Here is a 24,371-nt window from a genome sequence, read left to right as displayed (position 1 = left end):
TGAAAACTTTTATATCTATTTAATCTTGATTTTGAACTACGATTGACAATTTGACACAATCTTACACACGCACGAACTTTTAGTTATTTCTTTGTTTGAAATGTTACTAAAGATTAATTTAATTTTTAATTAAGTTCAAGTGCAATGTTTTATGTTTTTACAAAATGCCAGGTGTAAGAAAATATCGTCGTGACACAAGTGAAGTCAGTTGTTGTTTAAAATATGTAATTTTTGGTGTAAATGTTTTGTTCTGGGTGAGTGTAATTTTAGCCCTTTCTTTTACAACATTCTGTTAGATCTGTTTGGTTTTAGTTCTGCTTGTGATATAACAAATAATCGTTAATAAATTAGCACTGCATTTGAACCCTAAAATTATGATTTATTGAGGATTTATAAACAATTAAGCACAGAATGTGTGAGATAAGTTGAATATAATAAATAGAAACCAATATATTAGACACAAAAAAACATGCCAGGAAATCAGGTACTTGACTTATAATAATTAAAACTAAATAACTGGCAATTACCACAGTCATGGTAATGCCCAGGTTGACCTAGATTATTATCCTAATTTCGAAGGATATGAGTGCAGCTATGATATGTGCTTACTGTTTTTTTTGCATAATATGCTAAATGTGAATATTCAATTTGAAATTCATTGGTTGTCATGAAGCAGCCATTCATTATATTTGATTACATTTTATGTTTGAATTGATTACATGCTGAGTGCATAAAGTTTTAGTAAACTAAAAACTATTCAGCTATTCTTCAAAGGATATTCAGAGCACATAGGATACAGTTAGTAAGAATGAAAAAACTCTAATATAATGTGCAAATTTGCAAAAAATATACGATTAAGAATCAATGTATGTCTAATTAATGTAAACATGTTATGCATCGAGGTCAATAACATAATAACAGTACTATACAATATAATCTCAGCAGTGAATCACCAACCCAATTCCTGAGATCTTAAAATATGATTGACTATTACTACAAACTCTGTGCAGCAAATAGTTATAGTTTTAATGATTTATTTGAATACGGTCCAGAAAATAATAGAGTAATACTTTCGTTTGTTCTATATTTTGATAATGAGTTTTAAAGGCATTTAATTTTTTTATCACAATTGTACTTACTCATTTCCATAACATAAACAAATCTTATGACTCCTCAAATATTACAATTTGTTAAATGTCTTTCTCGGTTAAAATGTGAAAAATGATTTTTATTATTATAACATAATATGAAATTAATTTTACCAGATAGATAAAATGATAAAACTAAACTTAGTTAATTTTCAGCATAATGTTAAAAATGGTAATTGTAACCAGCCATTAAAACAGGCAACAGATTTTTTGAAATTGTTTATCATCAGCACAATACAAAACAAAAAAAACTCAATTATTATGACTTGCAATTCCGATCCTGTAGTGCAATTCTGATTCAGTAGTAGAATCATTTGTGAAGCAGCTCTTGAGTTGTTAGATCTCGTTCGGAAGCCCTCGGGTAGCTGTTACATTCTGGCTGAGCCTTTGCTCGCACACCTGTCCTTGTGAAACTGGAAAGGCCTCCAGGCCACCAGTAAGCTCTCAAACATAAAAAAAAATATGACAATATTTATACTTGCTTACCATATAAGAATTATTTATACATAGTGACTGTCAATATAATGAGCTATTTCTTGCAGTTAGTGGGCTTAATAGTCCTCGCTGTGGGTGTGTGGTCTTGGACAGAAAAAGACACCTTCAACAACTTGTCCCGCCTTACAAACATAGCTTTAGATCCAGCATTCATACTCATATGTGTTGGTGAGTATTAATATAATAATTTGTTAGTTATTTACCGTAGTCTCAATATATAAATCGTAATTATTATAATCCCATTTAATAGCAAATCTTTGCATGTTAAGCAAACTAGATCATTTTGATGTTAATTCAGATTAATTCCAGTTTTCTGCTTCATGTCCTCATTTTATGTTTCAATCAAATCTTTTTAAGACACCTCCTCCTCACATTACTGTCTACTTAATTCAAGTCTCATAATGTAAATACAACTCTTAAAATCATATTGCATGTTGTAAGTTGTTGTCTCATTGGTTGTAAGACAGAGATTTATTGTAGATATAAAAGTATCCTCTCTATTTTATCAGGGGACTCATGTGTTGCATTCTTGAGGTTTTTACATTCTTTAATGCAATAAGTTCATTGTTCAGTATCCATTTTATACTAAATTTTTTATAATATTACCTTGAGAATTCTAATGCTGTATATAGCACATCCCTCAGTATCAGTACACCTGCAGTCTGCTAAAGTTTATTACAGTTTTATTACAGTGAACAAAAATGTACAATTCTCACAGTAATGCCACTAATGAAAATGTATTCTATTATAGGCACAATAACATTCATAATTGGCTTCACTGGGTGTGTTGGTGCACTTCGTGAAAATACTTGTTTGTTAGCTTGTGTGAGTATAAAATTGAATAAGCTATCCTTTCATACGTAACAAATTCACTATATCAAGGTATTAGATAATTGCCTAGAAATATTAATCAGACAGAGATTTTTATAGGCTCTAGACTAGTGAGAGAGAAGTTAATATAGTTGGCTGGTACTCAATCAGTAAAATTGCAGTTTTAAATAAAGTGTTCATAATGAGCTATTGTTTATTATTTAACACTGTGAGAGAAACAAACTGTTTAAAAGAATTCATTATTTAGAAAATATTTTTATTCTGTTTTGTTTCATTATGCATAAGTATATAATGAGTCATTATTAAAAATGTAACATTTATTTATTTATAAATAATAAGTAAGAAATTTATTAGAGAGCAAAACGATTATTTTTTTTTGTATTTTCTTTCATAGCATTCTTGCCATTTTAAAATTGACTAAATTTTGGTTTTTTCAGTATGCTGTGTTTTTGGCACTTCTGCTACTTGCAGAGATGACAACTGGAATCCTGTTCTTTGTCTTCAAGGACTGGGTAAATATGCTTTTTATTTGCTGACACATTATACTTATTAAATATTATACTATTAAATACTTTAATATATTTAGTATCGTAGATTAGATCTCACCATGCACACTAGTTGCTGATAAGATCCCCAGAAACTGTTTGTAGTCCAGAGTCATTGTTTGGAGCTTCTAGTGTTAGCTAGAGAGTTCGCTCTCTGTGTTTTATATTCTGTTTCTTGGTATATTGGATTCGGAAAGGATTCGATTTGAACGTGGTATTCAGTGAATGTGAGGCTATGTGACTTCATGGGTTGCGGAGAGCGCTGCTTGCGTTGAGCTTGAGGTACAATGGTAGTACGTTAGTCTTAAAGACAGTCCTTATAACTTCGTTGCCATAGTCCCCAAGCTATTGGTGACGGCAAACGTATTAAGTCGGCTTCATCCCAACGACTGTGGTTCGAATCCGATCAAATATGTATACATATAAACATATTTCTATATGTATTTATAAAGACCGCTCGATAAAACTAATTATGTGTGTAAGTTTCTACAATATTTTTACGGAAAAATCTGGTTTGAATTTACATATTTTTTTTCGTGCATTTTGCAATATTGAAGCAAAAATCGAGTATGAGGAAATGAGTTTTTAAAAACCGGTCCGTAATATTAGTTGTCTTTTACATATTTATATGGCGTCTATATTTTTCAAACCCTTGTATTTGAGTCTTGTGTATCTTTTACGGAATTAAAATTCGCACTCTCATAGTGTAATTAGGTCAAGGTCAAAACGAAAAACACATTCCGCTTTGCTGATTCCATTACAGTTAAGATCTAAAAATACTTTTACTTAACAATAATGTTATATAAATATAAAAATCTGTCAACGCATAGTATATACGAGTGTTACTGTGTTACTTGAGTCGACTATTATCAAAGGCGGCAATCTGACTTTTGGACAATGATTGGTAAATCAGAAAAACGAAATATTGACTTTGTATTCCATTGGCAGTCACAAAACTCTTCGGAACGACATCTTAGATAAATAACAGGTTAACTATTAACCTTTATTTAATGCAGGTTTTGAACCGTATTCTTTGAAGGAGACGATTATATTCAAATAAATCTGTATTGACATATCAATATTTTTTTTTTGTCCAAATGCACAGATTGCCGCCTTTGATAATAGACGACTCACTTATAATATTTGCTATGTGTATGTGCTGTAATTCTCATGTTGTATTTGTTATTTTAGTTATGTTTTATTTGTTCTACACACACTCATTACTTTTTATTATTATTCTCATTTTCCTCTCGCAGGTCTGCTGGAAGAGATTTCTCAAAGAAATAAGCAGTGCCTTTGTACATAATTTTCCTATTACTCTGTACTATGTCTTGTTTTCTGTGTGTACGTAAATAAATAAATAAATATAATTTATACCCCAATGAAACTCTTGCTTGCTTGCGAATGTGTACATATGAAGTTTGTTTAAAATGTATTTTCTCTTCATTCAGATAAAACAACAGGCCACGACTGGATTTCAAACGTTCATCGTCCACTATAGAGAAGACCCCGATCAACAAAACATGATCGATTGGATCCAAGAAGAATGGGTAATCTCCTACATACTTTCGTAGTAGGACATTATGTACTTGCTTTAACACTAAACACACCATAAAGGGTCAAATAGCCCATTTTGAACTTATCGTACTTAACGTATCATCTTAATGCTTTTGCACATTTGACTTCATGCCTTTTTCTTACCAATTAATTTAATTAACCAAAAAAAGGTATATTAATTTACAGTTAATATACCTTTTTTTTTTGGTTTTATTTATTTTGAGTAATAATTGTTGTATACCAGTTATGTACCTGCTATGGTAGAAATATGTATCAGTGAGTGTTGGTATGGTTAGTGTTAATAATAAGTCGGCGAAACGGTTATGTCGTAAAGCCGTCGCCAGACCAGAGTATGTCTTTGCTATCTAAATCCATATTCATCGTAAATGATTGCAGAGATATTGAATTGTCAGTATCGAAGCCACTTACCATCCGGCTCTGGAAACTCCACGGTGTTTCCTAAGCGTTAGTCTTTAAATTACAATTCCATATACCTATGTAAATCACTATATTTTTTTAATTGCATAGTTGTGTGGCCGACTTCACAGCGCACCTGGTGTTAAGTGGTTACTGGAGCCCATATAGTTATCATTGCATATTCGCGGCATCCCACAGACACAGTTCACTGAGTTTCTCGCCGGATCTTCTCAGTGGGTCGCGTTTCCGATCCGGTGGTAGATTCTGCGAAGCACGGCTCTTGCTAGGGTTCGTGTTAGCAACGTCGTCAGGTTTGAGCCCCGTGAGCTCACCTACTAGTTAAGGTTACGCTGAAATAGCCTCTCAAGGCTATCAGCTTAGGTAGGAAAAAATAAAATAAACGCGGCATATTTACGGAACACATAAACCTTTTACGGCCGTCTGGGGTAGTGGTAAGTGACATGGTCACTGCACAAGGAGGTCGCGTGTTCGAATCCCGCCAAAGGAAGATATTTATATGATAAATATAAAATGTCTTTTCCAGGGTTATGGATGTATATTAAATATATCTATGTGTATAATAAAAAACTTACATTTATTTCCGTTTTACCACGGGACCAGTTAACGTGGCGTGATTGTTAGTAAATATTTATTTATTTATTTTACTATATTGCGTATAATTCGGAATGGCAGCTCCAGTGTTGCGGCGTCGAGGGTCCCAAGGACTGGGACAGGAACGCGTACTTCAACTGTTCGAGTGGGGCGGCCGGCGCTAGGGAGGCGTGCGGCGTGCCCTTCAGCTGCTGCAGGAACAAGCCTCAGGACATCATAAGGAACAAGCAGTGTGGATATGACGTCAGGAAGTCGCCCGACGTGAGTGTTCCTCTACTGTTTTTTTTTTAAGTAAAACTTCTTTGTTGACGTAAGGAGGAAAAAAGCGTATGTAACGTTTTTCGGTTACGCGCCATCTTAATTTCTTCCGTTACGCGCCATGTTTATTTTATTTCTATTTAGTTTGTTATCAACAGATGTCGCTGCACGTAAATAGCGTACCGGATACCGTGATCGTGCAGCGGTTTCCCCGGGGTGCGGCTACTCCATTGCACTGCGGAGTGGTTGACCCTTGCGATTATTGTTATATTTTATAAGTTTCACTTCTACCGTGTGCGACTTGCACACACACACACACACACTCATTTTTTATGATTGAAAGATTACTGGTGGCCCGGAGGCCTTTCCAGTTTCACAAGGACAGGTGGGCGAGCAAAGGCTCAGCCAGGAGGGGTGAGATTTGCTAACAACTGCGAACGAGGCTTGTGGAGAGCATTAAGCGATAGGCAGTGGCTTGGCTCTGCCCCTTGCATTGCTGAAGTCTATGGGCGACGGTAACCACTCACCATCAGGTGGGCCTTATGCTCGTCTACCTACAAAGGCAATAAAAAAAAAACTCCGGGCGCCTCCCGAACTTTCTACTGTTATATTATTATGTTATAACAAAGAGAAGGTTCGTATAGTTGTCTCGGTGTTCGAAGAGTTGCTGGTGTGGTGTCTGTGAACTTTGTGTTCTGTTTTTGTTTTAAAATTAAGATATAATATCAGATCAATTCATGTTCAGAAGACAGGCGAAGAGTCTTGGAGTACCGTACAATTAACACGTAATTGGTAATGATAAGTAGGAGTAGCATCAAATTGTACGGGCTCATAAGACACCCATTTAAAGTAGGATTGGGGGGTATTTGTATATGTAGATTGTACATAATATGAAGAATAATGGATAGGTGAAGGAGCAGTGTTGTATTTCATCATTTGTAAAGATGAATAGACGAATACTCGTAATAATTTATAAATATAGCTTTAATTTCTTTGTTTTTGGCTTCACGAAATCAAAATTAGTATACAATACATCGAAACCAAACCGATTTGTAATGTTCAATTTGAAAAGCCAATATCCTGCGGATATGAACCTTATGTAGAGACTCGAAAGTGTCATTTTCGATTTTTCGCCTCTACCCTCATATTGTAGCAAATAATGGAACGCGTGATCCACGAGCGAGGTTGTGTCTCCGCCGGGGAAGATTGGCTTCAAAGAAACATAGCGTCTGTAGCGGCCGTCGCCATAGCTCCCTTGGCTACCAAGGTTCAACTTGTTAAGCTAAATGTGACTAAACGTACGGCCATTTCAAAGAAATTATGCAGAAGATTTTAATGAAGCAAAATTCGATTTGCTGCAGTTAGGTTTTCATTGCTGCATTCGAAATTTAAATATTAAGCTGATTCGTTTTGATCAAAACGCCTTCCATTGCAAGATGAAGAAGGGTATTAATTAATTTTCTGCGTATTTTTTTTGTATAAGATTTCAGACACAAAAATATGCCCAGAAATGCGATTTTTTTGTCCGGTAAAGGGCAGTTCGAATTTTTTGAAATTTTGATGCAACTTCGTCAATACGTTTTCGCAATGTTAGAAATGTAAAAATACAAACCCAAGTTTCTGAAACATTACAAAAAAAAATGTGTAATTTGTGACTGAAATCAATTTGATTGTCCGTTCCTGTAGACATAGTCATAGTAATTGTTGTGTGTAATGTTGTTTTCTTTTTGTTTTGTTCTAGACTTTAGAAATTGCTAAGATAATATACGATAAAGGTTGCCTCGAAGCAGCCGAGGAGTGGTTCGAACACAACCTGTTGATTGTAGCGACTTCGGCTGTATGTATCGCTTTTGCACAAGTAAGTCCCATCTATACGCGGAGTTGCATGTTGTACACGTAACACTTCTGTAGTTGCTCGAAGTAGTAATTAGTTTTGAAGTCGTCGTGGCCTAAAGGATAAGACGTCCGGTGTATTCGTATGTGTAGCGATGCACCGGTGTTCGAATCCCGCAGGCGGGTACCAATTTTTTTAATGAAATACGTACTTAAGACATCTTTACGATTGACTTCCACGGTGAAGGAATAACATTGTGTAATAAAAATTAAACCCGCAAAATTATAAGTTGTGTAATTACTGGTTGTAAAATCTATTGTCAGTCCGCACGGGTAGGTACTAGCACTCTGCTTATTTCTGCCGTGAAGCAGTAATGCGTTTGGGTTTGAAGGGTGGGGTAGTCGTTGTAACTATACTGAGAACTTAGAACTCACATCTCAAGCTCAACTCATACAAGCTCCACTAACCACTTAACGTTAGGTGGGCTGTGAGCTCGTCCACCCATCTAAGCAATAAAATTAGACAAAAAAAGTTGGGGAGTCGAAATTTGTTATTTTTACGCGTTTCTTCTTAATGACCGACTAATGATTGAATGACTTTTTAATTAATGACAATTCTAGTGATCGGATTTGAATGACGACGTTAACATTTTTTATTTTTTAATAATAGATATTTTAATTTAATCCGGATAGCGCTATTCATAATTATATTTTCGATAAATGGCTCGTGCTTTTTTTAGCTTGGCATGTATTATATATGTGTTGTATTATGTATGTGTTTGTTTATATGCGACGGAATCTAAACGTTATTTTCACTTCGTGTCGTCCGATTAACTCGAAAATTTGCACACGCAATACAATCATTTATATAACTTCGCTCTGATACCGTGACCATATAAAAAAAGAAGCTTAAATTAATTGTAATATCGGTTTGCCATTCAAGCGCTTAACGTTGAAAAAACAACTTTTTTTTTTTGGTTTTGTTTAGATTACTTAATACATATCTGTCACTAAATTTAGAGCAGCTTTCATTTAGGAGATAATCGTCGAAATTTAATTATTTTTTTCTTAATTCACCAGATCCTGGGTATATGCTTTGCTCAGAACCTACGAGCGGACATCTTCGCTCAAATGGCGAAGTGGCACTGACAATCAGCCTCTCCTGCAGCGGTGTGACGCGACCGCCGCGCCACCGTTCCCTACGCGATGCTCTGCGGACACGCACCGATCGATTCTGAACTCTGACGGTAACTATTTAAGATCGAGTTCTCTACAATACGCCTAATGAACTCGTACTAAGTCGCGCGATACGAACATATGTGTAGGCGAACGAAGATTGAAGTGACTAAATATTGATGTTGTCGTCCCTCTTTAACAAGTAAACTTTATGACGGACTTCATCTTCTCTCCCTCTCTTTCGTTTTTGCGTTTCGTCTCATTCGACATTTAAATTTGGACAAAAAAATCAAAATCGGATCTGATTGTGGCGAAAATCTCTTTTATACTTATTCGTGTTTAGTTTTATTATTTGAAATGAATGAAACTTGTTTAGCACTGTTGTGATTTAAAATGCGATGAAGCGGAAACAACACCAGAGACAAACTTTTTTTTCCTTCAAGTTGGTAACCTCGGGGCTTACATCCACAGGATTTAGCCAGCGAGAAAATGAGGTAGAATACTAACGAAGGTTTCACTTCTACCCCGTGTGTATTACATAGATTTTTTTTTTTAAATCCTGAAATGATTGCGTAGAGAGACACAATATATTAAACCAATCGCATTACCAAATGCTAAATTTGAAAAGTTGTAATCATTGTGTAAGAGGACCATTCTCGAAACTGAAACAGTAATATAAACGGAAAATAACTTGTGTTCCGTCAATTATGGAAATTCAACTATATTCATTGCAATTTAAGACTTAGTTTCATTCTTCTATTTATTAGCTTTTCTCTTGTTGTTTTATTATTGACATTATAAAAAATATCACATTATAGACAGAAGAGAAAAATGTACTAAGCAATTTTTCTGTTTGTCTATTATGTTGTAATTGGATTCGCAAAGCTAAATCTAGCTAAATATTTAGCAAATTCATATATTCGTGAAAGCGTCAATGTAAAGCGAATTTTCAAATGTCGTACATTGCGTTCAGTACTAGTGCATTCGTTGAATGTTCTTAGGCAATGGTTGCAATGGTTTTCAGTTCAGGAATCGTACTCTTAACGTACAATACACATGGCCGAATGCCGTTCGGTTGTTGTCACGCCAGAGTTTGCAAGCTCGAGGCGGGACCGTAAATTGTAAGTTTTTCTGCAAGACGAAGGTGTTATCAATCGAAATATATTGAAGACTAAATTCAGAATACTTTATATGTGACGTCATTACCCTAAAACCATTTATTATGTCTGTATTATTTTGTTATATAGTATATAACATTATGTTACACATTCAACAAATAAATAGAACTAAGTTATGAGGTACGAATTCCATTTGTATTTGTTGGTAAGGAAACCAGCAACAGTCATTTGATTACTTTTTGATGGATCCCTTTGTCTATATACAATGAACTAATTGGATGAAAAAACATTTGACAGTGACATTTTGTACTAGGAAATTGCTTCTTTTTTTTTTTAATTTCCGCTGACACTGTTGCATGGAATTCGCCGGGAAACACGCACATTAATAAAGTAAATTTTTTATATTGCTCGTTTATATACGACGTTAATGTTGTGAAGAGATAATGTAATTATTTATATAAAAGTTTTAGCCATACCGTAAGTGATTAATGTGAAGAAAAAAAACTAATTACCTTCCAGTGAATTGTTCTGTCGTTTCTCTTCTTCATAGGTCCCTTGTTGTCTGTCACTAATGTTTCACGTCTTGTGTTATTCCGTCTAAAATTTTTTATATTAGATTGTCAAAATGCGTTGGTGGGATCGATCGGTTTCGAAAAACACAAATAGTTAAGTAATTTAAATGTTTAATTAAAAACATGACAGTTCTGCCAACTTTAAAAAAAAACAAGTATATGGGGTCATTCGGGATGATGTTAAGCCTCCTTTTTGGGCGGACGTGTGATAAATTAAAAACGAGTTTGCTCATTTTACGCAAATCGATTTCTAAAACATTTCATTCAAAGAATTAGATGAAGTGTATTTTTGAATTCAGATTTCGGAGCCGATCGTGTCCTAGAGAGTGATGTGTTCAATAATTGCCAACATTAGCCTTAAAGGGAGCTGTGAGATGAGTTAGGTCGTGGAATTTTAGAGTATTGTACATTATGAAAGATTATTATTATATATTATAAAACGATACGATATATTTATAATTGAATATGCAATTTCGAAAAGGGTACATGTCGCATATTTTGTAAATACGTTTTTTCATATACATGTACTTTTGAGGCTTACCTACACCCATTTTATAATAATTCCAGTTATTTTCAATTGCTAATTAACACTAAAATATATCTCAAAAGTTAATATGTATTTTAAATTTTACACTGCTTTAGAAAATATCAGTTTTTTTTTTCATTTCCTGAACATTTTACATTGTCAGAGATGTGCCCTTTTCGAAATTGCATATATTCAATTAAATTACAAAAGAATAATTTATTTACATTTAGCACGTAAAACAATGTCGGTTTTTTTTTTAAATGATTATTGTGAGCATAGCCTGAGAAGTCAGTTGAGGAATATTTTTCGGGTCGTCTTAGGCGAGTGCGATCATAGCGTTTCGTTTTAAAAGCATCGTTAGGGATCGAGTGAGGTAGCAGGAGAATAATGGCTGAACATAGTTTAAGTAAAAAAAAAATAGTTTTAGACGAATTATATTTTGAGACAGCTAGATATTAATGATACTCACTTAGACTTAGGCTTGTATTGAACGTAATTATAGGGGATTTTTCGAATGTTCTGGATTTGGCAAGTTGAATTATCCGGCGTTTTTTTTTTACATTCAACCTTCTGTTTTCAGTACATGATAAATTAAAAATAAATAAATTAAATTAATTCGATGTTGGCTTCCACACATTTGTTTTATATGAGTCGTCTATTATCAAAGGTGGCAATCTGTGCATTTGGACAAAAAAATGTTATTGATAAGTCAATACGGATTGATTTGAATATAATCGTCTCCTTCAAAGAATACGGTTCAAAACCTGCATTAAATAAAGGTTAATAGTTAACCTGTTATTTATCTAAGATGTCGTTCCGAAGAGTTTTGTGACTGCCAATGGAATACAAAGTCAATAATTCGTTTTTATGATTTACCAATAATTATCCAAAAGTCAGATTGCCGGCTTTGATAATAGTCGACTCATATATAAGAATTTATTAAACATTGAGATCGTATATTAGTAGGTTAATAAATCGGTGATTTCATTTTTTATTTTTATTTTATTTTATTATCTAGTAAAAATACTTAAAGAACAAACACCTATACTCGTATTAAAGTAATTCGTTGAGAAAGAATTGCTTATGCGGCTTATGTATAGTATTATTATGTATAGTATTATTAACTTTTGCGTTTCGTAAATTCAATTCAAAAACTAATTTTGTCGACCTGCTAACAACTTGGATGCTCGTCACCGTGAAAACTGCAATGTATTCAAAATAAGTCGGTAACAATATAATGATATATGATAAAGTACTTTTAATTATATCGTGTGATAAAAGGTTATTTGGCTTAAGCGACATGTATGCATATTTACAGAAGAGCCATTTAAAGTTTAAAAATTTGGAAAATATATCATAACAAAAAAACTTCTTCAGCTAAAAATTTTAATGGGGTAAACATAATTGAAGTTCAATTAAAAACATCGAACTATTTATATTAGTATTAAATAAAACGGACCTTTAATTACAAAGATAAAATATGTCGCTTAAACCAAATAGCCTCTCCTCACTCTTAGATCGTCTTTTTGCATTAAAAGTGTACAATTTCCAAAAGTATTCGAAATTGAGTTAATACGCGGAATCATTTGGTATCACCAGTATTTTTCTCACAAATGCTGTCAAAGGAGCATAGATTCGTTTTTTTTTTTTAGTATGTCTATGTTTTGACTACTATTAACAAAATTAATACATAATTTTATCTTACTTTAAAAGACAGATAATGTAACTAATGAAAAATAAATGTTGCAAAGATGATTAATATGAAATTAAATATTATATTAAATTAAACCTTTAAGACACTCCTGTGAAATTAGTAAGTTTTGAGATTATCCAGTTTTAATGCGAGAAGACGATATGTGACGAGGTTTTCAAACGAGACTTTTTTCAATTAGAAATCTCCAATTGAATCTTAATACATTCCTGTTTATCATCAGTAAATGAAATAATGAATCTCAAAAGCATGGCCGTATCGGTTTCGTAATGAATTCGTTTGAATTCCTCCACAAGATTCTCAAATACTTATGATAAAACTTTTGAACTGTAAGAATTGTATTTTTTTTTTGCAAATGAAGTTCCAAGCGAAACGATTCCTGCCCAGTATTGTAATAAGGTATTTTAATATAATAGATTATTTTTTAATATTTAAAACATTCTGCTGAAATTATTTTGCGGTCAATTTTTGTCGTGCCTTCACTAAATATATATTTGTAGTCACATGATATTATTGATAACTTTTTTTTTTAATTAGTAACATAGCGTTTTGAATAAACTTGGTGAGTGAAAGTATGTTTTATGACTTTGGTAACATCGGTCGATTAATTTTCTATTGTTTCCTCTTAACTATGCGCTGGTAGTCTAAGAGGCTAATCTAGCAACGCGCGGACGGGTATGTGAGCTCACGGGTTCAACCTGAGAGAATTTGCTAACACTAGCCCTAGCAAGAGCAGTGCTTCGCAGAATGTACCACCGGATCGAAATCGCGATCCACTGAGAAAGACCATATTAACTGCGCCACCGTTTTCTTCAAACTAAAATAACTAATACTATAGAATTCTCTGTATGAAAAACGTGTCTTTACACAAAAAAAAAAACAAAAAAAAAATACTGTACAAAAACTCCGAAAAAGTACATAAATATTATATGCATTTACGTATTATATAACATATGAATCTGTGGTGTAACCAGTGCTTTGTAATATTAATTTCAGCGCTCTATTAATGATATATTCACTAACATAATGAAAAATATACATGATATGTTGAATAGATTAATTACTCTACAATAAATTTCTGTGCCATCGCTCTGCAAATTTAGAATCGGCCATTAAATCATTCATGTTCTAATCGTTTTTTTAATTTTGTGCTAAAATTAACAGCGACTACATTTTGTCATCTCACGGTCTTATTCAGAATAAAACGCCCATCAAAAGTACAATTAATATTGTCGGACTGTTAACTAATGTTTTAGATCTATAAAGAATTAACAGTTGGCAATCGTCTTAAGACCAAAATAGTATAGAAGTCGCTTAGAACTGTTGTTACTATATAAAAATCTGCTTTTAGTTATAATATATTATAAAGGGTGTATTGGAATTTTTCTCGAAGTAGAAACAGGCTGAGAGTACAAAAAAATGTCTATACAACTTACAATAAAAAAGAAAAAAAAGTAAGCGATGTTACATTTTCTTACATACATTAGAAAACTACACTACATTTCTATACATGTTAGTTCCGATCATCTTGAATGTGAATACTTTTGAATATATTGCGTATAGTTCTGAAGCCGCAATATAATACAAATTATCAAGACTTGAGATTCCACGCGTTATATTAAATTTTGATCATAGTCTATTATCGTTTCGCATTTGTGAATGATTTCAATACACCCTGTATAAATGCGTTTGTATTATGTAACGTACTCATAATAATGTAGCGTAGAGATTATATTGTTTTATTATTATACATGATTTAAATAAACATTATATATAAAATAAATCATTATGTATTTTAATCTTTTTGTTTGTGTTTCAATTATTATGTCCATTTCCCTGTTCTTTGTTTACTTGTGTTTTGACTGAGATTAGAATAAAATAATAGAAATTAGAATAGAGATATGAATAAAATCTTTGCCTTTCATTCAATATTGAGGATGAAATCGTAAACATAATTTCAAGCCGGAACGGAAAATTTTTGCGTAAGAATTCTCGCGTCTGGACACCGATTTAAGTGTGGCTATTTAAGGATTTAAGGTATTTTAAATAATAGTATTAAACGACGAACGTTTTTTTTTTTTGAAACTAATAGATTCGTACTTCGGTAAGAACGTAAGTTTTAAGTCGTCTTGACCTAAAGGAAAACACGCCCGGTGGATTCGTATCGAGAAAGGCCTATCAAGAGCGATGAAGGGGTTCGAAATTCGCACGAATGAAATGCGTTCTTAACTCGTACACGAATTTACGAAGAGGAAATACCATTCTGTAATGAATATCAAACTTCAAAAAAATTAAGATTCTCGTAATCACTGGTTGTAGGTCGTCTTGTGTTTACTGGTGGTAGGACCTTTGAGTCCGCACGGGTAGGTACCACCACCCCGCCTATTTCTGCCGTGAAGCAGTAAAGCGCTTCGGTTTGAAGGGTGGGGTAGCCGTTGTAACTATACTGAGACCTTAGAACCTATATCTCAAGGTGGGTGGCACATTTACGTTGTAGATGTATATGGGCTCCGGTAACCACTTAACACCAGGTGGGCTGTGAGCCCGTCCACCCAACTAAGCACTAAAAAAAAATGCACTGGTACCGCCAACGGGTGAGGGTCGCTCTACATCGCAGTTCTACGGAGCTGTTGTTAAAGAGCAACCGGTTGGCGGTGTATCGCGTTCCTACCACAGGCTGGTTCTGGTCTTCCGGGATATTTAGGGACAATAGCGACACCGCCCGACGTGGCCTCAAGAGTTGCCGTACCGAGACAGCCGACGTAGAGCCGTTGTTACCCACAAACACAGCCCACTGAGTATCTCGCCGGATCTTCTCAGTGGGTCGCGTTTCCGATCCGGAGGTAGATTCTGCGAAGCACGGCTCTTCCTAGGTTTCGTGTTAGCAACGTCATCAGGTTTGAGTCCCGTGAGCTCACCTACTAGTTAAGGTTACGCTGAAATAGCCTCTCAAGGCTTTCAGCTTAGGTAGGAAAAAAAAAGATAGTCAAAGGCTCTTTTTTTTTATCCTACCTATGCTGATAGCCTTGAGAGGCCATTTCAGCTTCGCCATAACGTGTAGGTGAGCTCACGGAGCTCAAACCGGAGTATTGCTGTCACTGGCACTAGCAAGAGCGGTGCTTCGCAGAATGTACCACCGATAAAACCCAGACCCCTCCCCCGGTTATCCTTCAGGAGAAGGCAGCTTGGGATCGAGTTTGCCTGGCCCTTAAGGCCAAAAATATAAATTTCACGAATGCCCGTAACCTCGCGAACGGCATTCAAATTAAGGTTCAAACACCCGACGACCATAGGGCCCTCTCTTCTTACCTCCGTAAGGAACGTATAAGTTTCCATACTTATACGCTCCAGGAGGAGCGCGAACTCCGCGTTGTAATACGCGGAATCCCTAAAGAGTTAGATGTAGAGCTCGTTAAGGCCGATCTGTTAGAACAGGGCTTTCCAGTGAATTCTGTGCACCGTATGCACACCGGTCGCGGTAGGGAGCCATATAATATGGTTCTAGTCACCCTCCAGCCTACCCCCGAGGGTAAGAAAATCTTCAACACACAGACCGTCTGTAGGCTCTCCGGTATCGCCGTCGAAGCCCCCCATAAAAAAGGCACTCCTAGCCAGTGCCATAACTGTCAATTGTACGGGCACTCTTCCCGTAACTGTCACGCGCGCCCCCGATGTGTTAAGTGTTTGGGCGATCACGCCACGGCCCTCTGCGCTCGCGACCAAAAAACCGCGACGGAACCGCCTAGCTGCGTCCTGTGTCGAACACAGGGTCACCCCGCGAATTACCGTGGTTGCCCCCGAGCCCCTAAAATAAATCGCCGCGTCGCCCGCCAAAACCGCCTCCGAGCTTCCGGCCCAGACATCAAAGCCTCGGCACCCTCTGCGTCGCAGGCTAAGCCAGCGTTCGTTCCGGCGGCGGTGCCCAGTGTCTCGGCCTGGGCAAAACCGCTGCCGTACACGAACACGGCTACAACTCCCTCCTCGGCGATCCGTCCCGCCCCCGCGACTCGTCCCTCTCCCGCGACTTGCCCTCCGACCGCATCCGAAAATCTCGCTTTAGCGATCGACTTCTTTCAGTCGATCAACTTTGAGCGCGTTAACGCTTTGGGCGACGCCATTCGCGCTGCCTCCACTGCACAACACTTTATCGCCGTTGTGCAGGAATACGCCGACGTATACGCGTCATTAAATACGTACGTCCTCCCCTCACTCCGCCGGTAATCAATGGCGTATATAAGTAGAATAAAGCCCCTATCCGTAACGATAGGATTTTTTAACGCTTACGGTCTCGCAAATCAACGTGATCAGGTTTCTGACTTTTTGCGTGACCATCAAATTGATATCTTTTTAGTGCAAGAGACCCTACTTATGCCCGCGCGCCGTGACCCTAAAATCGCGAACTATAACATGGTCAGGAACGACAGGCTCTCTGCCCGTGGTGGTGGTACCGTCATTTACTATAGAAGAGCCCTGCATTGCGTCCCGCTCGATCCTCCCGCGCTCGCTAATATCGAAGCATCAGTGTGCCGAATCTCACTGACGGGACACGCGCCGATCGTTATTGCGTCCGTTTATCTTCCACCGGATAAGATCGTTCTAAGCAGTGATATCGAGGCGCTGCTCGGCATGGGGAGCTCTGTCATTCTGGCGGGCGACCTAAATTGTAAACACATCAGGTGGAACTCACACACCACAACCCCGAATGGCAGGCGGCTTGACGCGTTAGTCGATGATCTCGCCTTCGATATCGTCGCTCCGCTAGCCCCGACTCACTACCCGCTAAATATCGCGCATCGCCCGGATATACTCGACATAGCGTTATTAAAAAACGTAACTCTGCGCTTACACTCGATCGAAGTAGTTTCAGAGTTAGATTCAGACCACCGTCCCGTCGTTATGAAGCTCGGTCGCGCTCCCGATTCCGTTCCCGTCACGAGGACTGTGGTGGATTGGCACACGCTGGGCATCAGCCTGGCTGAATCTGATCCACCATCGCTCCCGTTTAACCCGGACTCTATCCCGTCTCCTCAGGATACCGCTAAAGCCATAGACATCTTAACGTCACACATCACCTCGACATTAGATAGGTCATCGAAACAAGTTGTAGCGGAGGACTTCCTTCACCGCTTCAAATTGTCCGACGATATTAGGGAACTCCTTAGAGCTAAGAACGCCTCGATACGCGCCTACGACAGGTATCCTACCGCGGAAAATCGTATTCGAATGCGTGCCCTACAACGCGACGTAAAGTCTCGCATCGCCGAAGTCCGAGATGCCAGATGGTGTGATTTCTTAGAAGGACTCGCGCCCTCCCAAAGGTCTTACTACCGCTTAGCTCGTACTCTCAAATCGGATACGGTAGTAACTATGCCCCCCCTCTTAGGCCCCTCAGGCCAACTCGCGGCGTTCGATGATGACGAAAAAGCAGAGCTGCTGGCCGATACATTGCAAACCCAGTGCACGCCCAGCACTCAATCCGTGGACCCTGTTCATGTAGAATTAGTAGACAGTGAGGTAGAACGCAGAGCCTCCTTGCCACCATCGGATGCGTTACCACCCGTCACCCCGATAGAAGTTAAAGACTTGATCAAAGACCTACGTCCTCGCAAGGCTCCCGGTTCCGACGGTATATCTAACCGCGTTATTAAACTTCTACCCGTCCAACTCATCGTGATGTTGGCATCTATTTTCAATGCCGCTATGGCGAACTGTATCTTTCCCGCGGAGTGGAAAGAAGCGGACGTTATCGGCATACATAAACCCGGTAAACCAAAAAATCATCCGACGAGCTACCGCCCGATTAGCCTCCTCATGTCTCTAGGCAAACTGTATGAGCGTCTGCTCTACAAACGCCTCAGAGACTTCGTCTCATCCAAGGGCATTCTCATCGATGAACAATTCGGATTCCGTACAAATCACTCATGCGTTCAACAGGTGCACCGCCTCACGGAGCACATTCTTGTGGGGCTTAATCGACCAAAACCGTTATACACGGGAGCTCTCTTCTTCGACGTCGCAAAAGCGTTCGACAAAGTCTGGCACAATGGTTTGATTTTCAAACTATTCAACATGGGCGTGCCGGATAGTCTCGTGCTCATCATACGGGACTTCTTGTCGAATCGCTCTTTTCGATATCGAGTCGAGGGAACCCGCTCCTCCCCACGACCTCTCACAGCTGGAGTCCCGCAAGGCTCTGTCCTCTCACCCCTCCTATTTAGCTTATTCGTCAACGATATTCCCCGGTCACCGCCGACCCATTTAGCTTTATTCGCCGACGACACGACTGTTTACTATTCTAGTAGAAATAAGTCCCTAATCGCGAAGAAGCTTCAGAGCGCAGCCCTAGCCCTAGGACAGTGGTTCCGAAAATGGCGCATAGACATCAACCCAGCGAAAAGTACTGCGGTGCTATTTCAGAGGGGAAGCTCCACACGGATTTCCTCCCGGATTAGGAGGAGGAATCTCACACCCCCGATTACTCTCTTTAGACAACCCATACCCTGGGCCAGGAAGGTCAAGTACCTGGGCGTTACCCTGGATGCATCGATGACATTCCGCCCGCATATAAAATCAGTCCGTGACCGTGCCGCGTTTATTCTCGGTAGACTCTACCCCATGATCTGTAAGCGGAGTAAAATGTCCCTTCGGAACAAGGTGACACTTTACAAAATTTGCATAAGGCCCGTCATGACTTACGCGAGTGTGGTGTTCGCTCACGCGGCCCGCACACACATAGACACCCTCCAATCCCTACAATCCCGCTTTTGCAGGTTAGCTGTCGGGGCTCCGTGGTTCGTGAGGAACGTTGACCTACACGACGACCTGGGCCTCGAATCAATTCGGAAATACATGAAGTCAGCGTCGGAACGATACTTCGATAAGGCTATGCGTCATGATAATCGCCTTATCGTTGCCGCCGCTGACTACTCCCCGAATCCTGATCATGCAGGAGCCAGTCACCGTCGACGCCCTAGACACGTCCTTACGGATCCATCAGATCCAATAACCTTTGCATTAGATGCCTTCAGCTCTAATACTAGGAGCAGGCTTAGGGACCCCGGTAACCGTACTCGTCGAACTCGACAAAGAGGTCGACGTGCAACCTAACCCATGCATCAGCCCGCTGAGTTTCTCGCCGGATCTTCTCAGCGGGTCGCGATTCCGATCCGGTAGTAGATTCATTCGCGAAACAATTGCTCTTGAGTTGTTAGGTCTCCTTCGGAGGCGCTCGGGCAGTTGTTAGCAAATCCCACCCCTCTTGGCTGAGCCTTTGCTCGCCCACCTGTCCTGGTGAAACTGGAAAGGCCTTTGGGCCACCAGTAAACTTTCAATCAAAAAAAAAAAAAAAAAATGTACCACCGGATCGGAAACGCGACCCACAGAAGATCCGGCGAGAAACTCAGTGGGCTGTGTCTGTAGGCGTTGACTATCGCCTCGACGTATCCGTTGGTCGGACGTCCTTGGAGAGAGCTGCGCATCTGCTTATATGCTGGCCGCGGAATCTTCCTTAACTTGCTTGGTTCCTGTCTTGAACGGTATCGCAGTTCGGGCTTACTGGGAAGTCGTTTAGTGGTGGCTTACCTTTAACATCGTCTACCACGTGCCACATATCCCGCGCGTCCCCTAAGCGTGGGAATCTATTAGGAGATTCGGTCTTTGGCTCGAAAAAAAAGATCCCTGAAAGTACCTGCTATTTTTTTTTCCAATTCGAAATAGTAATAATAAAGAATCGATAATCGTAGTCGCCATTTCTGATGTTAATCTGGTACCGCAGTCAAAAGAAAACACAAGAAGCTATTAGAAGAAGCTATTCTTCAGTGTGCTTAGTGCGAGATTTTCAAAGTTCGCGATAGCGTAAAAAGTAACGTAGGCAAACGTTCCAACTCCATACAGATTTGAGATAACTTTTACGCTCTCGATACGTCGTACGAAAACTCGCACTAAGCACACATGTTCAATCACGAAAAGTCACAAGACGAAGTACAGTGGGTCTCTTATAAAAACTTAATATTAGAAGCTAATAAGTCACGCCATTAGCGTAAACGATTGTCCCCGGGCGATATTATTCCCAACATTACAAAGTATGGGCCACGTATTTGTTCGACACGTGAGTCACGTAGTCGGCGTAAACAGCAATAAGTTGGACAGAAACTGTGCATTACTTTCAGTTAGACCGAATGGAGTCGGACGCACCGAATTGTGAGTTAAGACCTGAAACTACATACGTACATTGTTTCAGACGTGGCGAAATAATTACAAAACATGACCCGCGACTTTTAGTGTAGATGTTTAATGATTTGTCTTGTAAAAAAAAGTAGTTTTAGGATCCAAATATTTCGTATCGTATGCTCCATGGGGAGTGCTTCGAGGAATCGTTTGAGATGATTCCATCATTTCGTTTTTACTATCGCACCGCCCGCCACCGGAGTAGAGTACATCAATACTACCTGGAGCCACTGCGTTTCCAGAGATATTTTTTGCCACGTACCATCCGGCCTTGGAAAGACCTCTCCTCCACAGTGTTTCCCGAGCGATATGACATGTCCTTCTTCAAACGAGGCTTGTGGAGAGTACTTAATGGTAGGCAGCGGCTTGCCTCTGCCTCTGGTATTCCTGAAGTCCATAGGCGACGGTAACCACATATAACGGTATATATTAGATATAAATACCAGGCAACAATGAACTTTTACCAACACGTGTGATGCAAAATACGTTGGCAGATTTCAATTGAAATAGTGTATCGATTGAAAGGACGTAAAGTGAAAGAACTGAAACAGAACTGAAAAGTTGATAGGGGAATGGCAGTGCCGACAAAGTATTTTGAGAGCCACGTGGTGATAATGCAAACAATTCGCTATACAATATGCTATTGTACAATACGCTATATAAATATAATTACATCATTTCGTCAGGTTCAGATTTTTATAAAAGAAAACTCAATAAAATAATTTATTTTTTATTTTTTTATTCCATAGATGGGTGGGCGAGCTCACAGCCCACCTGGTGCTTAGTGGCTACCGGAGCCCGTAGACATCCACAACGTAAATGCCGCCACCCTCCTTGAGATATAAGTTCTAAGGTCTCAGTACAGTTACAACGGCTGCCCCACCGTGCGGACTCACAAGATGACTTACCACTAGTAATTACGCAAATTGTAATTTTTCGGGTTTGATTTTTATTACACGATGTTATTCCTTCACCGTGGAAGTCAATCGTGAACATTTGTTGAGTACGTATTTCATTACAAAAATTAGTACGTACCCCCGCCTGGGATTCGAACACCGGTGCATCGCTCAACATCAATGCACCGGACTTCTTATCTTTAGGCCTCGACGACTTCCAAAAAGCGAAGCGAAGCTAGGGCGGCTTGCTAGTGAGGCTATAAATTATAACATAACTTAATTTTGTATGTTGACGTAAGCCGACGGGCTGTACCAATCCGTGACCGGACATAAATCATTGTTGCTCAGTGACGGCTGACATCGCGACTAACGACCAATTAACGAGACATCCGCGATACAATTAATTTGTTAACGAATTCATTGTTTTCAGATTAATTGTTTCCTGATGAAAATTGATGAAGATCTGCGAGTGATGAGGGAATAATTGTTTAAAGTAATTTTGTTATGTTATTGTTTCTCTAACGTCTATATGGTCGTAGTATAAATCGGTTCAAGTTAGGTTTTAAGGATTATTAAGTTGAACTACCCAATTTCTTTATCATGTCTTATTCAAACTTCTGTCACATTAATTTTACCTAGTGGAAGTACTTTCTTTCATTCGAATATGCTTGGCTTCTAATTGTACCAGAGATATTTTTGTAGTAATTTAACTATTTTCCCCTTTCTATTATCTGGTAGCCTAAGGGGCTAATCCAGTTACTGACGAATAAGTGGACCTCAACCTCAGAGAATTTGCTAATACTGGCCCTAGCAAGAACAGTGCTTCGCAGAATCTACAACCAAATCGGAATCGCGACCCACTTAGAAGATCCGACGAGAAACTCAGTGGGTTTTGTCTATAGGTTAAGTCACCAAGTGTAGGCATGGGTCAGAGTACCATTCATGTATGTCAAGAATTCTATACAATTTCAAGATTGCATCGACCGTATCACAATAATTTCGAATTATGAAATGTACTGAATTCAAATCGATGAATGATATGACTTAATGTGGTGTAGGAGTATTGGTCAGATTTTTCATAAATAAATTTATGTGTTCTGTTAGTTTTTTCTTTAATTCCATTTGATGTATACACCAGTTCAGGGACTAAATGAGGTTGATATTTCAATTTAAATAGAATTACAGTCATCCTAGCCTTCAAATCGGAACGCTTGACTACTCCATGGCAAACAATAAGCACTAAGCAGTATCTTCCCATTCGACCTCATAATAGTTATTAGTAATTATCAAAATCTATACATTTCGCGTTCAAGTAATAATAAAACAATAATAATAAAGCCTTTTACTCTGAGAACAGATATACAATTTTGTATCTTATACTACTGCACTGTTATATGGTATGTATTTGCATTTTTTAAATTTTCACGCATTTAGTGCTTCTTAACTTTCTGTAAATCCGTTTGCTAATTGCCAAATAGATGTTTTTAATTGGTACCTGTTTTCTGGAATAACCACGTCTGAATATTTCATTATTCGATATCAATATATCGGTCTACCCATCTTTCAAGCCATGATTGCTTTAGTAAAAGGGCTGTGTTAATTCTCGTGTAAACTTAGCGTAGCAACTAAGTACAAAGAAAAATAATAAAAGCCGCGCTCACAAAATAGAACTTGCCTTCGCAGAAAATGTGCAACGGAGCGCTAGGGATTTCAGCGCGATAATGTCTAGTTTAAAAAGAGCCGCGGCTTCGCTTTTTGCATTGTCGTTTATTTGGTATTTAATAGAGGGCCGGGGGCTCTGGTTATAGCGGACGTGCATAAGACCTGAGAACGGTAGAAGGGCCTCTTTGTCCGCGTAGCGCAGTGGAGGCCGTCGCTCATTTGCAGAAAGCCCCCGCCTGAAGTGTCGTCTGAAATCCGGCCATTTTCGTTACGTTTCTGAATTTAAAAATGAGCCGCTTTGAAAATATTCAAGGTTTCTCTTACTTTGGCTGTCCGCCATTGTCTTGATTCGATACGACTTTTGTTCGCTGGAAATTTCGATTACTTGTGATAAACGACGCTTGCCGTGGTGTACCTATCTTTGTTATTTTTGTATGTTCTTGTAATATTGAATTCTGTAGTGTTAGTCTTAAAGACAATAATAACAATATAAATTATTATTATTAACATAACAATAGATTATTATTATTATTGAATCAAGACACGATTCATGATACGAGGACAGAATATGATTGTCACCTGTTTTTTTTTTTCAATAAACAGTGACATACTTGAAGTCGTCGTGGCCTAAAGGATAAGTCGTCCGGTGCATTCGTTGTTGCGATGCACCGGTGTTCGAATCCCGCAGGCGGGTACCAATTTTTCTAATGAAATACGTACTTAACAAATGTTCACGATTGACTTCCACGGTGAAGGAATAACATCGTGTAATAAAAGTAAAAAACCCG

The 24,371-nt window shown here is 38.3% G+C and overlaps 1 protein-coding gene across 2 annotated transcripts; it reads left to right on the top strand.

Annotated features, from left to right (window-relative positions):
- The first annotated feature begins 12 nt into the window (after positions 1 to 12).
- On the top strand, positions 13 to 14,602 carry LOC101738541 (tetraspanin-5). Of its 2 annotated transcripts, XM_004930500.5 has the most exons (9): positions 13 to 254; positions 1,691 to 1,811; positions 2,395 to 2,468; positions 2,912 to 2,986; positions 4,471 to 4,569; positions 5,687 to 5,866; positions 7,017 to 7,130; positions 7,605 to 7,721; positions 8,777 to 14,602. In XM_004930500.5, exons 1-9 carry the CDS (start codon positions 165 to 167, stop codon positions 8,843 to 8,845), a joined length of 939 nt encoding a protein of 312 aa, XP_004930557.1. In that variant the 5' UTR covers positions 13 to 164; the 3' UTR covers positions 8,846 to 14,602. The 2 variants fall into 2 exon arrangements, with proteins under 2 accessions (XP_004930557.1, XP_037867553.1); XM_038011625.2 differs by lacking the exon at positions 7,017 to 7,130 and having other exon boundaries at positions 16 to 254.
- Positions 14,603 to 24,371: the final 9,769 nt, after the last annotated feature.

The sequence above is a fragment of the Bombyx mori genome, chromosome 6 (genome assembly GCF_030269925.1).
Source record: "Bombyx mori chromosome 6, ASM3026992v2".
NCBI classification, from domain to species: Eukaryota; Metazoa; Arthropoda; class Insecta; order Lepidoptera; family Bombycidae; genus Bombyx; species Bombyx mori.
The sequence above is the reverse complement of the archived record's forward strand: the minus strand, read 5'-3'. Positions and strand labels throughout refer to the sequence as shown.